A 20097-nucleotide genomic window follows, 5' to 3' on the forward strand; every position below is an offset into this window, starting at 1 on the left:
CAGTCAACAGACCCTTCTGTTCTTGGTTAAGGTCCACCCTACAGCTTCCTTACCAGTGCAGTACTTCCTAACGGGCTTCCATTGTGCACCAATCGTAATAGCTACAGAATGGAATCCAAAGTCTCTTCCTTCTTCGTCATGCAATATGTATTCGTCTCTAGCCGTCTTAGTTTATGTCAATGCATTGACAAGGTGTATCGCAGCGATTCAGGGTGGATGTCTGGAATCGTCTCATGGTCATTGGAACTCCACATGCTTTGAAGCAATATATAAGAAAGAGCTAGCTAGCAGTACTGTCACAGATACATCCCTGAATATGTTTCACTCCTGGACCATCGGAGGGTGTTTAAAATATCATCTTTAAATGAAAGTATTCACTTTTCACAAAGGCTCTTCACCAGGAAGTCTTCCCTTCCTGAGTTACAAAGGAGGGTGGATTGCACTGTCAACAGAGTCCAGACAGCATAGTGTTTATTCAGTGTGCTGAATGCCCTTTTGAGAAGAAAGTGAATGTTGAAAGCAAACTGAGAGAAGCAGCTTACTCACAAAACATATTAAAGACTATGTTAAACAGCAAGTTCGTGTGTGGCTTCCATCTAATGTGTGGCTCCATCTTCTCCGCAGTCCTGGCCTTCTTCCAGTAACCCATGGCTTGTGCCTGGTACTATTTATGGTTCCGTGTTTAGAAAGCATTTCCCATTCTGCCTGAAGACAGCTCACACCTACCCGATCGTCTGGCCTTATTTATATCGGATTTGATGCTTATTGTCTGCTCTTCAGATCATAGTATACAGCACTTTAAGAAGGTGGCTTAATGTAAAAGACTATGGCGAGCTAATGGCTGTGACTGCAGACGTAGGATTTTAGATTTAGGATGTTTAAATACGAGAATAATACATTTGTTTTTTCACCAGAAAGATTGCCATGGTAAGTAAGTGTGATAGTAAAACAACCAGTAGAGGTTTAGCTCCATTTTAGGTTCGAAAAGGAAGTGCATTTTACTCTGACTTCTAGTTACCCAAAAAGCTAATTGACATTTTTCGGCAACAAGAGGCTTTGATTCAATTGGCGAAAAGTAAATGTTGCCTTGAATGGATGGTGGTGGAAAGCATGCCACAGGGACGGACTATTTATCCAGAGGATATATAGGGGAAGGTTGAACAGTCCAGATGCATGTATATTAAAATTAAGAGATGTTATTTGCCCATGCATGGGCGCATAGGTTATTTTATTGTTGAACTAATGTTTCCAATTTACTCCATCTATAGATTTTGAATCACCGTGAAAAACTAGACAAGGAACTTGCAGCATTAGAAACGCTGGAATCTCAAGCCGATTCAAGGTAATATCTCTTGTGTAAGGTTGCTGTTTTCAGAGGTGTTTGTGTTGCCTGCATTTGTGGTAGTGTCTTATGATTAGCTCTGGATTGTTAGTGTTTGTGCTCTTTGCTTGGCTTCAAATGGATTTATTATAAAGAACCTTATTCTGAGGAATCACACTTTATCTGGAAATTTGTTAAGCATTGTCCATCCACTAGGATCGGGAGGGAGTGTATAGACATTGTCCCCCAATATCTAACTCTGATTTAGCTTCAGCCAGCCTTTGAAGCAACATTAAAATCTTGTCCAACTGATATTCCTGAGGGCAGTATAACTTCTCCGGCAACAGAATAGTTTTCCATCTGTTTTTTCAGAACCACGCCACCCTCATGGTGGTCAATTTCTTTGCTGTAAACATTGGCAACAATAACCATGGGTTCATGGTGGAGAGCAAGCTTCACACAAAAATAATCAAGACTGGAATTGGAGATGCAAGAACAGTACTACTAACCCAAATTTGTTTCGCACCCCTTCCTTGAGACAACTCCGCAACCTTTGAATTTCTGTACTCCGTTCTTTCATCAGCATGGGCAAAGTCTATATGTTATGACCAGGACACACATAATTGATGGACTAAAGAATGGTCAGGAGTTTTTTGCGAGATCAGATTGAGATGAGGAAGGATTTTGTTACTGACAAAGGCTGCTTTGATTTTATCTGCCAGTATACATCTTTTTATGTCTGAGTTGGTTGTATGACGTAACCATACATGCATTTACAACTCATGCCTTTACCACGCATCCTTTATAATACAAATTCTTTACCACGCATTGCTTTTACCACACAGTCTTTTACTGCCCATATAAATTTACCATGCATGCCTTTACAATGCAAGGAACCTCCCAAGCCCCCATTTTTTTATTACCTTTACCCCTTGGCCCTAACCACCCCTAAAACACCCTTGCCCAATACCTAACCCACCTCTAAACCCTAAAATCACCCTTTTACCACCGAATACCCTTTTCCACCCCTAAAGTCCCAAAGCACCCTTACCACCCAATACCCCTACCCACCAAAACACCCTTACTTCTCAATACCCCCACACACCCCCAAACCCTAAAAACAGCCTTGCCACCCTATACACAAAGTCACTGGAATTATGCGGCAGAGGAACACAAAATCATGCATCAGGGTTGACTAAGTTATGCGGCAGGAAAAAGCAAATGATGCTGCATAATGCAGCACATTTTAAAATAGTTTTACTTAATTATTTTTAAGGTTTTTGACCCATGTTAATATTGTGTGGTTTAAAGATTTCACCTCATTAAAACCAGGTTTACTACCAAATATGGAGATAAGCAACTGGAGAATTACCAGTTTACCTTTGTGAAGGGCCTTCTACTGCGCTCAACCACGTCACCATGTTTTAGTAACTTTTGATTGGTTTGAGCTAGAAACAAAGAAAAAATATTGATAACATCTAAAGATTAACCATCAGATGAAGAAATAAAATGTGTGGAAAAAGTGAAAAATAGATAATTATGCAAAAAAGCTGCAGCCACCGAATCACATAATTTGTTGCCTTGCTTTTACCTATACTCACCCCCAAACCCCAAAACACCCTTACCACCTGATACCCATACCTCCCCCTAAACCCTAAAATGGCCATTATCACCCAATACCCTTACTCTTCCCTAAAAGCACCCCTACCACCCAATACCCTTACCCATCCTTAAACTCAAAAACACCCTAACCACCCAATACCCCTACCCACCCCACCCCTAAATATTATCACATATATATATATATATATATATATATATATATGTGTGTGAGTATTTTTTATTCAGTATTTTCTCAACCATAAAAGCACGACACGTAGACGGATATACATATAAGAAATACATGTAAACATACAGTAAAAAAGGCATAAAAACTTTAACTGCTATCCCATCATACATTACAAGTTTAGCTTCATAGATATATACAAAAATAGCTAATATCATGGTTGAGCTAAAAAAAAGCCATATCTACAGGAATGACTGAGTCCATACAGTATCACACAGAGCAGACTAACCCTGAGTGGGGAAGGAGAGAAGACACTCCAGTAGAAAACAAAATAGGTAAAGGGCTTTTTGTTCTGTAGTCAAACGTGTCCATTAGCGGTCAGAACTCCAGCCTGAGCAGATTTTAAATATGAAGACTCCGACCATCGCTTTGGCTCTAATACACCAGCTCTAGTAAAGGTATTTAGACACAGCACAGACAATGGGCTGTTTGGATTCTGTGTGCCGCAACCGTAGAGCATCCTTATGCTGTCAACACCCCAGCTGTTTACATAGCGGGATAATCCAAGATTTTCTAGGGCATGTGTAAGAAAAGCTGTAGGAAGGTAGGATCCTTCTAGCAGGTTCACTGCCACTTTTTGCCAGGTGTCAGTGTGTTTTAGACTTGTCTGGCTGGGATCCTGCTATTCAGGACCCCAGTCACTGTGCTTTCTCCCTAAGTAGACTGTGGTAACTTAGTACCTTCCTAATAGGCAACTGGTGTACCCTTCTAAGTCCCTAGTATTTGGTACTGAGGCACCCAGGGCATAAGTACACCAGGGGTTTCCCATGGGCTGCAACATGTATTGTGCCACCCATGAGAGACCACTGAAGGTGTGACTACAGGCCTGCCATTGCAGCCTATGTAAGTTGGTGTTAGCACCACTTACGACAGATATACGTTTTCTTATATCTGAGGTCACTACACTTAAAACCTATAAGTCCCCCCTAAGTTAGGCCTTTCAATCCTGAAGGCAGGGTGCTAGCTTATAAGTGTAAGGGTGCCCTTCCCGAGCAGGACACCCCCTCCAATTCCGTAGTCGATTCTCGAGGCTTTGAAAGTGCGGTCAGCCTTTAATACATATAGTGGACATCAAGTTAATTACTAGATGTCTGACTATATATTGGCTGCTCTGAAACTAGTCATGTTTGGTATCAAACAGGTTGGAATCCAATGCTAACACCAATTCCAGTGTTGGATGTAGGGTCCCATATACTGGGGGACTCCTCTAGGGTGCCCGCTTGTATTCCCGGTACCAGCCTTTCAGGGTCTAACAGCAAGCTAGTGCTGCTACCGACCACAGCCACGATTCTGCCCTCTTGCTGCTGAGGTGAGCTTGAACAGGGGAAGATACTGCAGTAGGTTTCCTGTCACAGGGAGGTGTGACTTCCTCCTAGACAGGACTTAGTGTTTTAGTCTGGGGTGGGGGTGCTTTCCAGCACTACCAGACTGCTTTGAAGGGCGCAGTTTGTGCCCTCCTTGCGTACTCCAGTTGGAACCAGTTCAGGGACCCCTTGGCTCCCGCTCTGGCACGAAACTGGAGAAAGGACAAGGGAGTAGCCTCCCCTCTGTCCAGCTCCTTCACTGGGAAGGACTCTTGAATCATCCCAACCCTTTGCCTAGGGTACTTAAGGACTTACCTGTGGGTGGTTCTTCAGATTCGTCGTGGTACAAGATTCAAACCTGAAACTACTTGAACTTCGACTGTCTGGGCACCTTGGACTTCACTGGACTTCTCCTGGAACCGAGACTGCATCAAGGAAGACTTCTGGTCCCGCTGTTCTGCAAGTCTTCTTCATCGTCTGTTCCTGTGCTACATCCAGGTTCCTCTCCAGGCCTGTGGGCATCAAGGACACCTGAAGGAATCTCCCTTGGAGTGAAGGAGTCACTCCCCTGCATCTGCAGGCACTGCAGCAAAGCTGACTGGTTTGTTGCTCGTGAAGTCCTACGTACTCCGAAAGGCCCAGCAACACAGGTTGTGGTTCTGCAACTCCCTTGCGACCTAACCTCTTCTCTCAGTAAGTTTAAGGCCAGTATCCCTCGTTAGAACCGTTGAAACAGAACCCCTGTGCACCACGTCGACTTGCTGTTGCCAAGGCTTGTTGGCTCCACATTCCAGAGATCTTTCAGCTACAACAAGCTCCAGCCTCTTTTCCTGCCAAGATCTCCGTCCTAATCCTCAGCACTGTGGGACTGCATCTTTGGTGTGCTGCTCGAGGTCCTCTTGTGACTCCTGTACCTTCGGCCTGTGGGTCCTCTTGAGGGTCTTCTTTTGCTTCAGTTGGATCCCCTGCTTGCTCTGGCCTTCTCCGACTCTCCTGCAATTGGTGAGTCCCTTGAACCTTGCTGGTCCCAACGTTGCATCTTTTTCTTTTACCATGTTTGTTCTTGCTGCCAAGGCTTGTTAGTGCTCTCGCTGGACACGGACCCCCTGGTTCTTGACTTCTGACGTGGGACAGCTCGTGAACCGCTCCTGGTCTTCCACAGCATCGCCTGGTCCTCACAGCTGCAGCGACAAGATCACCGTCATCACTCCTGCAACTTCCGTCATTGGTGGTAATTAGTCTTCTGTGTCTCCTGGTCACTTCCGTGTGGCATAGACTCTGACCCCTCTGCTTGCAGGTACTCCTCTTCAAGAATGCATCCTTGGATTCCACAAGACTCTTTCACCTTCTTTGCCAGCAGAATCTTCCTGAAGTCCTCCATTGTGGTCAACAGCGGTTTCTGATGTCACTTCGCACCTATGCATCCAGCTTCCCTAGTGTAGGTATCCTGGTTCCTGGGGTATCCAGGTATACGGTGACTCTTCAACCTTCTGTCTTCCACTGAGTTTCTTCGGGGTCCACCTGGAAGGGTCCTTCTTGAAAACTGCAACCGCGACTTTCAATTGACTTGCATTAAGTACACAGCTGTGTTTCCACTCAGCACACAGCCTCCGTGGCGTTCCTACTACGAACCTTGGGGGGGTTCCTTGTGTCCCCAGGCTCTTCTGAGTCTTCTGGTCCAAGTCCCGACTTCAGTCGCAGTTCGCATTCCACTTCTTTAGTATATGGTTTGGTCTCCCCTTGGAGACCACTGTGTATTTGTGCTTACTTACCTATTTAGATTTGAAGTTTTAAGTGTATTGTGTTGATATCGCCGGGTAGGAGATATACCAATGTGTTAATGGGTGTTTATAATAAATATAACTATTTTATAACTACACCGTGTGGTTCTTTTTCGTTTAACGTACACTATATGATTAGTTCTGGTAAATCAAGCTGCTTAACACTCCTTCTGGACTAAGCCTGAAGGCTGCTCTCCACAGCTACCACTTAGAGAGCTTTCTATGGTTGTCTAAGACCACTAAAATCACCATAAGGGTTGTCTCGATTAGTGCAAGGTGCTTCACTCAAATACGTGCGCACCATATACTAAGCCAGCCTCCTATAAGGGCAAAAGAAAATAGAATGAGCCAGAGATTCCTCGGCTGGCTGATAAGCTGGACACATAATACTCGGGTAGTGGCCAGGATTCCATTTCGCTAAGAGCAACAGAAAGGGTAAAGTGCCATATTGGAATTTAAGCTATATGCTCCAAGCAGGTGTTGGAAAAATATAATCTAAAAAGGGCTCAAAACTTATATAAATCTTAAAATCTAAAAAATAATCATCAAGAGGCCCCTCTGTGACATTCTTGATTTCATCAGCCTGTATGTAATCTCTAAAAGCTTTCTTAAGAGAGGCCCTAGTTAGATATTTCATTGAGGGACAAGTAGACCAACATTTCTCCAGATCGTCTGGATAAGCGTTTTTTTATATTAGATAGCGTTTTAATTTTACCAATGGTGTCATAAGAGGCTACATCCTAGAAGAAGGTGTAATAGACTTCCACGGCAGGTGAATATTTAAGCCTTCGCCAGAATAGGAGTGGTCTGATCTAGGCCTTGTGGGTCATTGGCTCAAGGCCCAGATCACGTCTAAGTGGAATTAATACTGTATTTTTTGGTAAATTGGTTATGGCTCTTATGAATGTATTCTTGGTCATGCCCAATAAATCAGCCCCATACAATGTACTTTTCTCAGCCTTGGCTCTGTACACATTCAAAGCGGAGATATCATCCTGGCTCGGGCAGCCCGATATAATCCTAAAATGGTGGCAGAGCGCTGGGTGAGATTCAGACTGCTTCTCTCAACCTGGAACTTCCAAAACATTAATTTGGTTAACGTAATCCCCAAGTAAATAAACAAACACACTCTTTCTAGTGGTCTACCTTCCAGAGTTACCGTGCCCATAAAAGACTTATATGGGCTAATAACCATAAATTTTGTCAGGGGTGAGGTTGATAACCAACCCTCACTCATTGCAAAAGGCAATCCACTAGGCGCTGAGGACCAGTTAGAGATATTAGAATCAAACATTTTATTATGCGGCCAGTTTGCATCATACACAGCCCAGCTGCCTACATCGACTCGCCGGCAGGGCGTAAGCAAGTATTAAGTAAACACAGCAGTTGGACCTACAACCCGGAGGGCGGTCCTGCGTAGTAAGAATCGTAGGCACCCCCCACCGGGGAAGCAGGGTCCGCAATTTTCATAAAAGAGAAAACCAACAACAACGAAAAGAGAAATCCGAGAAAACATCCCCCCACCTCCACCCATCCCCCCCTAGCCGAACCCCCATGTTCCCCCCCTCCCGCCCACCCCACTCCGCATCAGCCACCATCCAATGTATGTGCAGCACACCTACCCTTCTGGTCCAGACATATCCATTTCCAGAGGTTAGGGCACCGGGACAGTATCATCAGAGAATAGCAGAATGGGAATCTTATGACCAACCAGGCGGGGGCATGATTTTGGACATCCTCTAAGAAATGCATCACGTCATTAAAATATATAAGAGAATAGGATCGGGTGAGGATGTGTGTGTGTGTGTGTGTGTGTGTGTGTGTGTGTGTGTGTGCGTGCACTTGTGTGTGTGTCCCCTCCTGCCCCCAGTGACAGTCACCACTGGGTAGTTATAGTTAGGTCAGCTGTTCCATAGGAAAAGCGTTTTTTGTGTTGCTAATAACTTTGGTCCCATTTGACGAATCTCCACAATACTTTCCAAAAATGCGTTACTTTTTAATTAGGTAGTGCATGGAATTTGTTTGCGTGATCCGCCAAGCAGGGGCCTAGAGAAAAGGTGGGGTCCCAAACTGCAAAATCCCCAGCACTTTTAATAGGCTTTTTAAAGGAGGGCTACAGCAGAAACTGCTGAGCGGAATTACACTACATTTTACAGGAAGCTAAATCTTGGTCCACAGATTGTGCTTTTTGTGATGTGGGGTAAATCGGTTTATTCGTTTTTTTACAAATAAAGGGTCAACATATTTGTATATCTGGAGGTTGGGTCTGCAATAGACCTAAACCCTCTCGCAGGAGCGCCTACTTAAAAATTTAGCATTCTGATTGGTCTGGGGAACTTTTTTTCCTTGGGCTAATTAGCTCAGCATGAGTGAGCGCTCTAATTGGCTGCCAGCAACATCAGAAAAATGTTAGGAGACTCAGAAACTTATTCCCCTTTCCTGAAGTAAATGAAAAAAATATAAGCCACTAGGCTGGATTGGTTGGGCCTAGAGAGATCCCCCAGTCGCAAGGTGTCAATATTAAAAAAAACACCAGTAGTTTCTGACATAATCCTGTGATCGGAAAATACAGAGACTGTCTCTGGTCGGTTGCATTATTTAAGGTAAGGGAGACACATGGCCCCCTCCCTGAGCCATTAAAGGCCCCTGGGTGCTCACTTCCAAGACTGCAGGGGAGACGGACTGCGCTGCCTTACACCCTGAGCCATCACAGGCCCTGTGAAGCCCACCCCGGGAGCAGAAACGTCATCAAAAGTAGACGGGAGCTATGTGGCCACCCTCTGAGCTTGAAAAGGCCCAAAAAGGGGTGGCAGTTCACGCCACCCCTCCCTGAGACTTTAATGACCCCAGGGACCACATCCTTGCAGCTGGCTCACTTGCTGTGTCCTGGGGAGCCTGGCCCCAGGGCTCACTTGCTGTGTCACAGAGAGCCCACCCGCTTGACAAAGTGGTTTCCCTGCCTGCACCGGCAGGGAATCCTGTATTTGTTCCCACCTGGCGGGAGCATTTTTAAGACTCCTGCCAAATGGGAGCAAACACTGAGTCTGCTCCAAGTGGGCGGGGAGCTTAAAAAAAAAAGTAATGTGGTCCCTGGGTTCATTAGGGGCTCAGGGAGGAGGGGCACACGGCCCCCTCCCTTTTTGTAGTGTTAGCAGCCCTGGGAGATGGGATCCCCAAGGTCATTTTCAATGCTTGGGGAGGGGGGCTGTTCGGCCTCCCTCCCCTTTTTGGAATTTTTGGCCCAGGGGCTGGTGGGCTCCCTGCCTTAATGACTTGGAGAGGGGGCTTATTGAATGCTGCTATGGAGGTGTGCTCCCCGGGGCTTAGAGTAGCTCAGGGAGGGAGGGCGGGCGCATGGTCCCACTCCCCTTATAGAATGCTGCCCCGGCAAGTGGGCTGCCTGGGGCCTATAATGGATTGGCGAGGCGAGCTGTGTGCCCCCTCCCATTTTGTAGAGGTAGTGGTCCTGGGGCTCACACCAACTTCAAAGATACGCACCTCTGTACTATAACTTGTGACTTTTTTATGCACTGTGTTCTGAAAAATCATCTCAGTTGAGATGTCATAAGTGTTGTTATGAAAGCTATGATATGACCTGGTATAAGTGATGTCATATGCAAGAGTATAACCAGTGCATTGAGAAGGCTCACGTTATAGTTAATGTAGCATGGCGAGTGAGGTGAGAACATTGAGTATGGAGGTGCGCGACATAGAGTAGCTAGAAGGAGGTGTGTAGGAAAGTGCCTTTTTTGGACACTTTTTTTCCTGGAAAATTATGTAATTTCGACTGGAAAGGCACAGGGATCCTGCCAACCAGGCCCCCTGGGCCAGAAGCTCTTTCCCTATACTGTACCTTTCGTTTCCCTATTGGCACAACTTCAGTACCCCTTGTAAGTCCCAAGTAAATGGTACCCAGGTCGCTGGCACTGAAGAGGGTCCCCAAGAGTAGCAGCACAAATTGTGCCACCCTAGGGTCCCCTCACCAAGGCCATGCATACTGCTATTGCAGACTGCATGCCTTGTTGCACACAAAACCCAAGAGTCAACATAGCACACATTCCTGTGAGCCAAACCCACATACACTGCATGGGATATAGGTAAGACACCCCTCTGGCAGGCCTTATAGCCCTCAGGCAGGGTGCACTATATCTCCTGTCAGGACTTAGCTGCATGAGCAGATATGCCCCTGCAATATCCATGTCGATTTTTGGATATTGCAAGTGAACAGGGAAGCCATAGTGTGTACATGGGCTGGACACTCGTCATTGCGAGTTCCCCAGCTCCATGATGGCTTCACTGTATTATGGGATGTTTGGTACCAAACATCTTGTCTTAATAAACCTGCACTGATTCCAGTGTCAGATTTATTAACAATTGCCCACAGAGGAACTCTTAAAGGGGTCCCCTGAAACCTACCAACCCTTAGTGTGGTCACCGACTGGTCTAAGTCACCCTATCACCACCAAACAGAGTTCTGACTTCATAGGGTGAGCGACAGCGCTCTCGGAGGTCGAGAACAAAACCTGTCCTGGACAGAGGTGTTCACCCCTCCTCCCGGTGTTTTGAATGCGCCTATTAGATAACGCAGCTTTTTCACACGGTATCCCAACACCCGGCACAGTCGAAACACTTTAACACAGCACCTTTAGAAAAGGGTTTTATAATTTCACAAAATGCAAGGACTCTCTCTCTTTTGAGTAAGGCTTGGGGTTTTAATTTATACAATGCTCTAGACTTTCCCAGATGTCAAATGCATAAGATTCAAATACACAAAGATGTGTGTGTATATATATATATATATATATATATATATATATATATATATATATATATATATATATATATATATATATATATATATATATATAATATTTATTCACTGAACAAACCATAGTTTTCACACCAGTTATAGGTAGCTGGTCATTTTACTCATACAAAACCTTTGAAATTCCCCCGTTATAGTTAGTTCAGCTAACTATAACTCACGCGCCTGCAATGCACTGCTGATGACGTCACATATTACATCACTTATGACATGGTCAGTGGCACCACTGATGACATCTCAAATGACATCCCTCATGACATCATCCAGTGGATGTGTCTTTCTGAAAAATAAATATTTTTTATATATGTATATCTAAAGGTCGATGGAAGAATAAATGGGTAAGTAAGTGTCTAAATGGAGTACTTTTTTGTAAAATTGATTGTATAACTGACTGATTAATTGTATCTTAGTGAATACATGGGTTAGTGAGTAATGTTTAAATATGTAAATATCTCACACATTTTTTGAATAAGTGGCTGCATGGGTTGGGTTGTTTTTTTGAGTATCAGTATGAGTGTCTGAGTGTTTATATGGTTTGGTGGGGGATATTACTTAGCACATAGATGCATTAATGAGTGACTCACTATTTATATGTGTTTTGAAGATAGCATGTGTGCAGGACTGTATGGGTCGATGAGTGTGTGTATTGGTGTGTTAGTGATTGAATGACTGTCTCAATACTGACTTTATGACTAAGTACATATGTGTTAAACTACTATATGTGAGTATTGGTGTATATAAGTGAGTATATATGAGAGTTAGAGATTTGAAGAGTTCCTGTATAACTATGTGTTTCTATAAGTGATGGTTTAAGAGAGTCTGTATGTGTATGTTTGTGTGTATAGCTGTATATGCAAGTACATGGATGTTTGATAGTTTATTTGCATGTGTGAGTATGTGTGTAAGTAACTCTATGGATGAGTATCAGTGTGTAACAGGATGTATAGGTGTATGAGTACATATGATGATTTAGTACATGTGTATCAAAGGTTATATTAGAGTGAGAGAAAGTCTGCCACTCTTTCACAAGGATGATGTCATCAGTCATGTAATTTGAGATGTAATCAGTGATGTCACTGACCATGTCATGAGTGATGTAATATGTGACGTCATCAGCAGTGCATTGCAGGCGCGCAAGTTATAGTTAGCTGAACTAACTATAACGGGGGAATTTCAAAGGTTTTGTATGAGTAAAATGGCCAGCTAACTATAACTGGTGTGAAACCTATGGTTTTTTCAGTGAATTTCAAAGGTTTTTAAAATGCTAATTCCGAACTATACCATGTGTGAAACCTATGATTTTTTCAGTGAATTTCAAAGGTTTTGTAAATGATAATTTTTAAATGTATTAATTGTTATATTTTTTATACTGATTTATTACATTATTTTAAATTATTTATTTTTAGATATTTTATTTTTTAAATTACATTACATATTTTTTATATAAATTGAAAAAAAAATGTTTTTACACCTCTCTGCAATGCAGCCCCCTGGCGCGTTTGCAGAGGGGGAACTAATTTCCCTTGCATACTGGGGGTCCCTGGGGGCCAACTAACCCACCTGGAACCTCAAGTATGCGCCAGGGGGCTGCATTGCAGAGAGGTGTAATGAGGCTACGCCCCTTTTTTACACCTCTCTGCAACGCAGCCCCCGGGCGCGTTTGCAGAGGGGGAACTAATTCCCCTTGCATACTAGGGGTCCCTGGGGGCCAACCAGCCCACCTGAAACCTCCAGTATGCGCCAGGGGGCTGCATTGCAGAGAGGTGTAATGAGGCTACGCCCCTTTTTACACCTCTCTGCAACGCAGCCCCCTGGCGCGTTTGCAGAGGGGGAACTAATTCCCCTTGCATACTGGGGGTCCCTGGGGGCCAACTAGCCCACCTGGAACCTCAAGTATGCGCCAGGGGGCTGCATTGCAGAGAGGTGTAATGAGGCTACGCCCCTTTTTTACACCTCTCTGCAACGCAGCCCCCGGGCGCGTTTGCAGAGGGGGAACTAATTCCCCTTGCATACTAGGGGTCCCTGGGGGCCAACCAGCCCACCTGAAACCTCCAGTATGCGCCAGGGGGCTGCATTGCAGAGAGGTGTAATGAGGCTACGCCCCTTTTTACACCTCTCTGCAACGCAGCCCCCTGGCGCGTTTGCAGAGGGGGAACTAATTCCCCTTGCATACTGGGGGTCCCTGGGGGCCAACTAGCCCACCTGGAACCTCCAGTCTGTGCCAGGGGGCTGCATTGCAGTGAGGTGTAATGAGGCCACACCCTTTTTTACACCTCTCTGCAATGCAGCCCCGGGCGAGTTTGCAGAGGGGGAACTAATTCCCCTTGCATACTGGGGGTCCCTGGGGGCCAACTAGCCCACCTGGAACCTCCAGTATGCGCCAGGGGGCTGCATTGCAGAGAGGTGTAATGAGGCTATGCCCCTTTTTACACCTCTCTGCAACGCAGCCCCCTGGCGCGTTTGCAGAGGGGGAAACTAATTCCCCTTGCATACTGGGGGTCCCTGGGGGCCAATTAGCCCACCAGGAGCCTCCAGTTTGCGCCAGGGGGCTGCCTTGCTTTGCCCCTGGGGGCGGCGGTCCCCGGGGCAGTGTGGGGGATTGGGCCCCCCACGCTTCTTTATCACTATGCCCCCACGATTTGGTCCCCCCGACAATTTTGGGGGCCTTTGGGGTCCTTGTGGGACCCCCTGAGCAGGCCTAGGGGGGTCAGGGTGCTTCTACCCTGCCCCCTTTTTGAGTTCTACACGTTTGTATTTCTGCTTTCTTGTGCCTCGGTCTACCGAGCAAGTGGCTGCCAACACTTCCTGGTTTGAAGTGTTGACAGCCAATGAGCATGCAGCTTTCTCATGAGGTTTTGCGTTCCATACGTGTACCGTGTGCGCACGGTACGCGTACCCCGCGATTCCCCCCCCCCCCCAAATTTTTGGGGGGGTCCTTGTGGGACCCCCTAAGCAGGCATATGGGGTCAGGGTGCTTCTACTCTGCCCCTTTTGGAGTTTTACACGTTTGTTTTTCTGCTTTCTTGTGCCTCAGTCTACCGAGGCACAAGATGGCTGCCAACAATTTCTGTTTTGGAGTGTTGACAGACAGTGGTAGCCAATCAGCATGCAGCTCGTGCACGGGAAGGTATACCGTACGCGTACCGTAAGCGTATGATACGCTTACCGTACGCGCTTATAGATATATATATTTTTTTCCTTTCGATTTTCTCAGGAACTACTGGAGGGATTTACACCATTTAAGCAAAAGCGTGATCTGCGAATCAGACTCTACCATTTTGCCAAATTTCTTGTAATTCCGTTCAGCCGTTCGGGCTGTAGCCGTGTCTAATCGTCCTATGGAACATAACATGGGGAAAACATGTTTTGGGACACCCCTTTTTTCTCAGCCCCCACTTGACGAATCGGAGCGGAGCGGGCCATCTTCTTTGAGAAATTTGCGAAGATTCATCAACCGGCGCCAAAGTTATTCCCAATAGAATGTTGCGGATTCCCTATGGAAATTAGGTCCTAACTATAACTACCTACTGGCGACCGCTAGTAGGTAATATAAATATATATATATATATATATATATACATATATATATATGTATGTGTGTATGTATATACGTATATGTATATAATATATATATATATATATATATATATATATATATATATATATATATATATAAGCAATGCCCTAAATGCATGAATAATACTGTTTAATAAACAAGCAGCAAATATTATGAGATATGACTCAAGCAAATATACTGGACATCCTGCAAGAGATCAGAAAGCTATATATACATCAAATGAGTACTTTGGCGGTGCACCTTGACTCATTCCTGCACCACAAAGAAAGCACACTCACTCACACATCACAAAGACAACACATCAAATGATCACAGCCACTGGTTTACATCACAATGGCAATAATCAAAACTCAATAAATCACCTGGTGCAAATACCACATCTCACCCACTCCGGACTGGGGAAGTAAACAGCCGGGGTTTGAGAGTTCAGCAACCAGGGTTCATACTCCGAGATAGACACGTCCGCCCTCGCTCTGATTCCAAACTCCCGGTGTCCAAGTTCACAACCCTCAGCTTTAAACACACTAGAAGGTTCGAGAAAGACCTCCCCCCGGAGGAATCTTACCAGGACTGGCCAGGTTCCAAGCCAGCATTCCCACGGCAGAAAGGAGCTCTTACGTCCCCTTCTACAAATCTCGCAGTTCCAGCTCCTATCTTGACGAAGCTCACAGCCCACAAAGCCTATCAGCACACAAACAATCCCTCACCAAAACAGAAAGACCTTGAACGTGAATAACCGAAGCAACTTGCAAGCGCTGCTGTGCACGCAGAAAAGTTGAAGCAAGGGAAAGCCAGGGAAAAAGGATGCCATTAGGCCATGTCAAAGCCAATAGTAAGCACTTCATGGTTCTCATAACCCAAACAACTTGTAAGTGCTGCTGTGCCCGCAAAAAAGCGGAAGCAAGGCAAAGTCAGGAAACAAGATGACATGAGGCCATGTGAAAGCAAATAGTGAGAACTTCATAATTCTCATACAACACAATGCACAATTGTGCACAACTGCTTATAGATTCACACTCTTCATCTCTCAATGTACAACACCGAGCACATGTGTGCATCACTGCCCACAACACTGCACTTCGAAACCAAAGAACACTTTCCACAGCTCTCAATTCCTTTCACGATTTCAAATGCACATCCCACTGAAAGACAGCAAGATTACAAGAAAGAAGAGAAGCAAGGCATATGCAGGACCGTCATACATCCAGACTAGGATGAAATAACACACTAAAGTCAGTTAAAATAATGGTAGTCAAAGGTCATCACAGGGTCTCAAACCACACGAGTGCTTCTAGCACTACACCCCGGTCAGGAATAGCCATCTGTTGCAGGAAGCTTCAAAGGCTGTGCATCCTTTTGAATGCAACCCCAACCTCTCCTGATAGAAGGAGCAGCTCCCCTCCTGTTTTCACCCCCTTTTGCAAGTAGGCTGACGGAAAACGTAGAAAGAATAGAAGGTGTGTCCCCCTCTGCCAATTTCACCCCTCAGGTGCTGGAGGCGAGGTGAAGCACATTTTTCAGTACCCACCATCTTGAAGATGGTGGGACTTCTCCAATCTTGATTAGGGTTATGTCCCCCTCCCACAGGAGGTGGGCTTAATGGAGGGTGTAGAAACCCCAGGTAAGGGGCCCATTGGCCAGAAATTGTCACTACCTCATAAAGGACCCTACATTTTTGCCATGCCACTGGATTCAAGCTAGCCTGGTTGATGAGAGGTTATTTTCCGAAATCGGTCCCTGGATGCTTGTTTCTGGCATATGGCTGGAATGGCATGGTGGGCAAAAAGCAATTGATTTTGGCCCAGATCTCTATACTAGGGGTGAATGCTTGATATTGCTCAGCATTCCGTCCATCAGTTGTTCTTTTTGCTTTCGTCACCCCAAGTGGGATGGGTAGGTCCAGTGCTCACCATGCCACTGGATTCAAGCTATCCTGGCTGATGAGGGGTGATACCCCGAAACCGGTTCCAAGATGCTTGTTTCCGGTCCACCGATGACCTGGTCTGGCAGTTCTGGCTGGACTGTTCCCATGGAGAGCAAGGTCAAGACTGATTTGCATATGGCTTGTTTAAACTGGAATGACATGGTGGGCAGAAAAACAATGGATTTAGGCCCAGATCCATGTATTGGGCGTGAATGTTTTGCATTGTTCAGCATTTCGTCCATAAATTGTTCTTTTTGCACTTATCACTTGTAACTGACTAAGACTACGAGCATCACACTAGGATGTGATTCTCACTTATACATTTCCGCATCCAGGGGTGTAGGCCTGGGAATTCTGATTTTATCATACAGAGAAGAGTGTTGGCAGAACCTACAAATACAACCCGGCAGTGTCTCAGCTTGCTTGCTGAAACTGCAATTTGGTTAATTCCTTGACAGGCCATGAGTGCAGAGTTAATCTGATAGAGACCTCTATCTGCAGATTCCTTACCTTCGCCACCACCTCTAATGACCCCCCATGATTCCAGTAACATGGGTCCTTGGTCGGTTCCTCAGCCTTACTTTGAAGGGCTAGGAATAGAGAAAGATTGGGAGGGGTTGTTGGACCCTTTACAAGAACAGCCTGAACACAATATGGACTAAAATTAGGAATTGGGTGAGGCGAGTGGACTGGATACCTCTGTAGTTTCTGGTCTGCTTTTTCCCCCTACTGTGGCTTTGGAGGAGGGAGCTTCATATGCAACGGTGGTGAGAAGGGTGCCTGAGGTCTTGTACGTTCAGCTTCCTTCTGTGGAAGTTAAGACGAACATCTTGAAGGAGATCCTGTAGCCGGGTGTCTCCTCCTCTGAGCCCCTCTTGCCATTCAATGAGGCCTTAACTGATGTACTTCTGGGAACCTGGTCCAAGCCTAGCTCAGGGGGGTCTTGTGAATAGGACAATCCCCCACTGCCATCATCCTGCACCGAATTTTCTCACCAACCACCATACCCCCAAGAGCTTGGTGGTCCAAGCCTCTACCTCACAAGGAGCATTCTCTTTAGCAACCCTGGACAGTGAATTTAAGAGGCTGGATAGTTAGAGTAAGAAAATCTTTTCTTTTGCCAGCCTTGCATCTCGGTCGGTGAACACCATATGCCTATTCGGCTATTATTCCAAATTCCTGTGGGAAACGGTTGCACATATGCTGCCACAGGTCCCAGAGGAGACCCGGGCCATCCTCTATCACGCAGAATCAAATGGGAGAGGTGCGACAAAGTTTGCCATTTGCTGTGGGCTTGACACAACCGACTGTCTGGGAAGAGCGATGCCATTGACGGTGGCTGCTTGATGCCATGCTTGCCTGAGAACTTTTGGCTTTTCTGCGGCTGTCCAAGCTTTCATTATGGATATGCCCTTTGATGGCACCCATCTCTTCAAAGACAAAGCAGACATGGCCCTAGAGTGCTTTAAGGGCTTTAAGGGCTCTCAGGCTACAGCCAAGTCCTTGGGCCTCTCAGTGACCACACGTCTCCATTTGCTTTTCATCCCTTTTGTGGCTATGGAAGGGGCTTTCAGCTGCGCCAGCCATACCCCAGCCACAATGCTGTGCAAGTTCAGCAACCCCTGCACGCCGTGGGTGCGGCTTTTTGCATACCCATGGGTCTGGTGGCCAGAGTTCGGGTCAGTCAACTACCCCCACTGTCCCCTCAGCTTCCATACCCTCCTTGTCCGGCCCTTTAAGATCATGGGTGGCCAGTTGGTGGCATGATCAACCATTACCCCCACCACTGGTCAAACATCACGTCGGACAGATGGGTTCTTCAGATAGTCCGAAAGGGCTACTCCCTCCTCTTCAAGACTACCCCTCTGTCCATGCCTCCAACTTACGGCCGGCTGATAGAGGATCACTTGACTTTGTTTCAGGAGGAAGTCATGACTCTCCTGGCCAAGGGACCCATAGAGAGATCCGATGCCAGAAGAAAGCTGTGGTTGTGATTCTCGCTATTTCCTGGACCGAAAAACACAAGAGCCTTTGTCCTATCCTGGATCTCCGAGCCTTCAATTACTTCCTCAAAAAGGAAAAGTTCAAGATGCTCACTCTGGCTCAGGTCTTATCTGCCCTAGACCCAGGAGACTGAATGGTAGAGTTGAACCTGCAGGATGCTTATTTAGACATTCTTGTCTTGTGTCTTGTCTGCCCACCAGCGCTGTCTGCGGTTTATGGTAGGCCACAAGTACTTTACGTTCACTGTGCTCCCCTTTGACCCTACCAGCACCCCTTGGATGTTCACCAAGGTGACGGCGATAGTGGCACCCCATCTGCGCAAATCAGGGGTCCCAGTCTTCCCCAATCTCGATGATTGGCTGTTGAAGGCAAGTTAGCCTCAGGCTTATGTCTCCCACCTCTAGACTATGGCAAACCTTATGCACTCACTGGGGTTCTCTATCAACATGCTGAAGTCACACCTGACTCCATCCCAGATGCTCCTTTTCATCTGAGCTGTTCTGGAAAAGGGGCAGGTTCGGGCCTGTCCTCCCGAACGGTGAGTCCAGGATAGTCAGGCTATGATGCCGATGTTTCTGCCTCTAACTTGGATTTCAGTGAGAATGACTATGAGGAGGCTGGGCATCATGGCCTACTGCATCCTGCTATTCAGGAGCCCTCTCCCTTCCCCAACCAGACCACACAGTAGTGGCAGATGCATCACTTCTGGGATGGGGCGGCCATCTGGGAGAGGTGGAGGTCAGAGGACTCTGGTCTCCGGCCGAATCCAGACACCACATCAGCTTGTTGGAGCTCTGAGCGATTCCCTTGGCATTGAAAGCCTTCCTTCATTTAATCAAGGGAAAGCTGGTTCAACTGTTCATGAGCCACACCAATGCCATATGATACTGCAACAAACAGGGAAGGTGGGGTCGCAAACCCTTTGTCAAGAGGCCCTTCCTCTCTGAATCTGGCTGGAACAGCAGGGCATTTCCCTGGTGGATCGACATCTGTCAGGTTCTCTGCACGCCAAGACTAACGAACTCCGCTTTTGGTGCCTAGTGGATCACAAATGGCAAGGTCTCTCTCAGCAGTGGGGAGAGCCTTGCCTAGATCTGTCCACCTCCATCAAGAATGCGCAATGTCAACAGTTTTGCGCATTTTAGGTTCCAAGGCTGCAATCGCTTGACTACTCTTTGCGTCTTGAGTGAAGCTCAGGCTTCATGTACGCCTTTCCGTCAATACCACTACTGTCCAGAGTGCTAAAGAAGATCAGGAGCGCCTGGTCCCAAGTTGTTCTTGTGCCTCCGGACTGGGCACGGGAAGTCTGGTATCCCAAGCTTCTACAGATGAGCATTGATCCTCTGATCAGGCTGCGCCTTAGGGGGGGAACTTCTGTTGCAGCAGCAGGAGAGGGTCCTCCACCTAAACCTGCCAACTCTATGCCTTCCTGGGTGAGATTGATTGGCAGCAGTTGACTGCATTCGACCTTCCTCCTGAAGTCTATAATGGTATTTTGGCAGTCAGGGGGTCCTA

At 46.3% G+C, this 20097-nt stretch overlaps 1 protein-coding gene across 1 annotated transcript in view; it reads left to right on the forward strand.

The window, feature by feature from the left end:
• Positions 1-20097, forward strand: part of CCDC93 (CCC complex scaffolding subunit CCDC93) — a 994005-nt gene that overhangs the window by 601230 nt on the left and 372678 nt on the right. The window contains exon 14 of the mRNA XM_086957357.1: positions 1269-1342. Within this exon, the coding sequence (XP_086813483.1) occupies positions 1269-1342 (74 nt within the window). The remainder of the gene's footprint in view (positions 1-1268; positions 1343-20097) is intronic.

The sequence above is a fragment of the Lissotriton vulgaris genome, chromosome 2_1 (genome assembly GCF_964263255.1).
Source record: "Lissotriton vulgaris chromosome 2_1, aLisVul1.2, whole genome shotgun sequence".
Lineage (NCBI taxonomy): Eukaryota > Metazoa > Chordata > Amphibia > Caudata > Salamandridae > Lissotriton > Lissotriton vulgaris.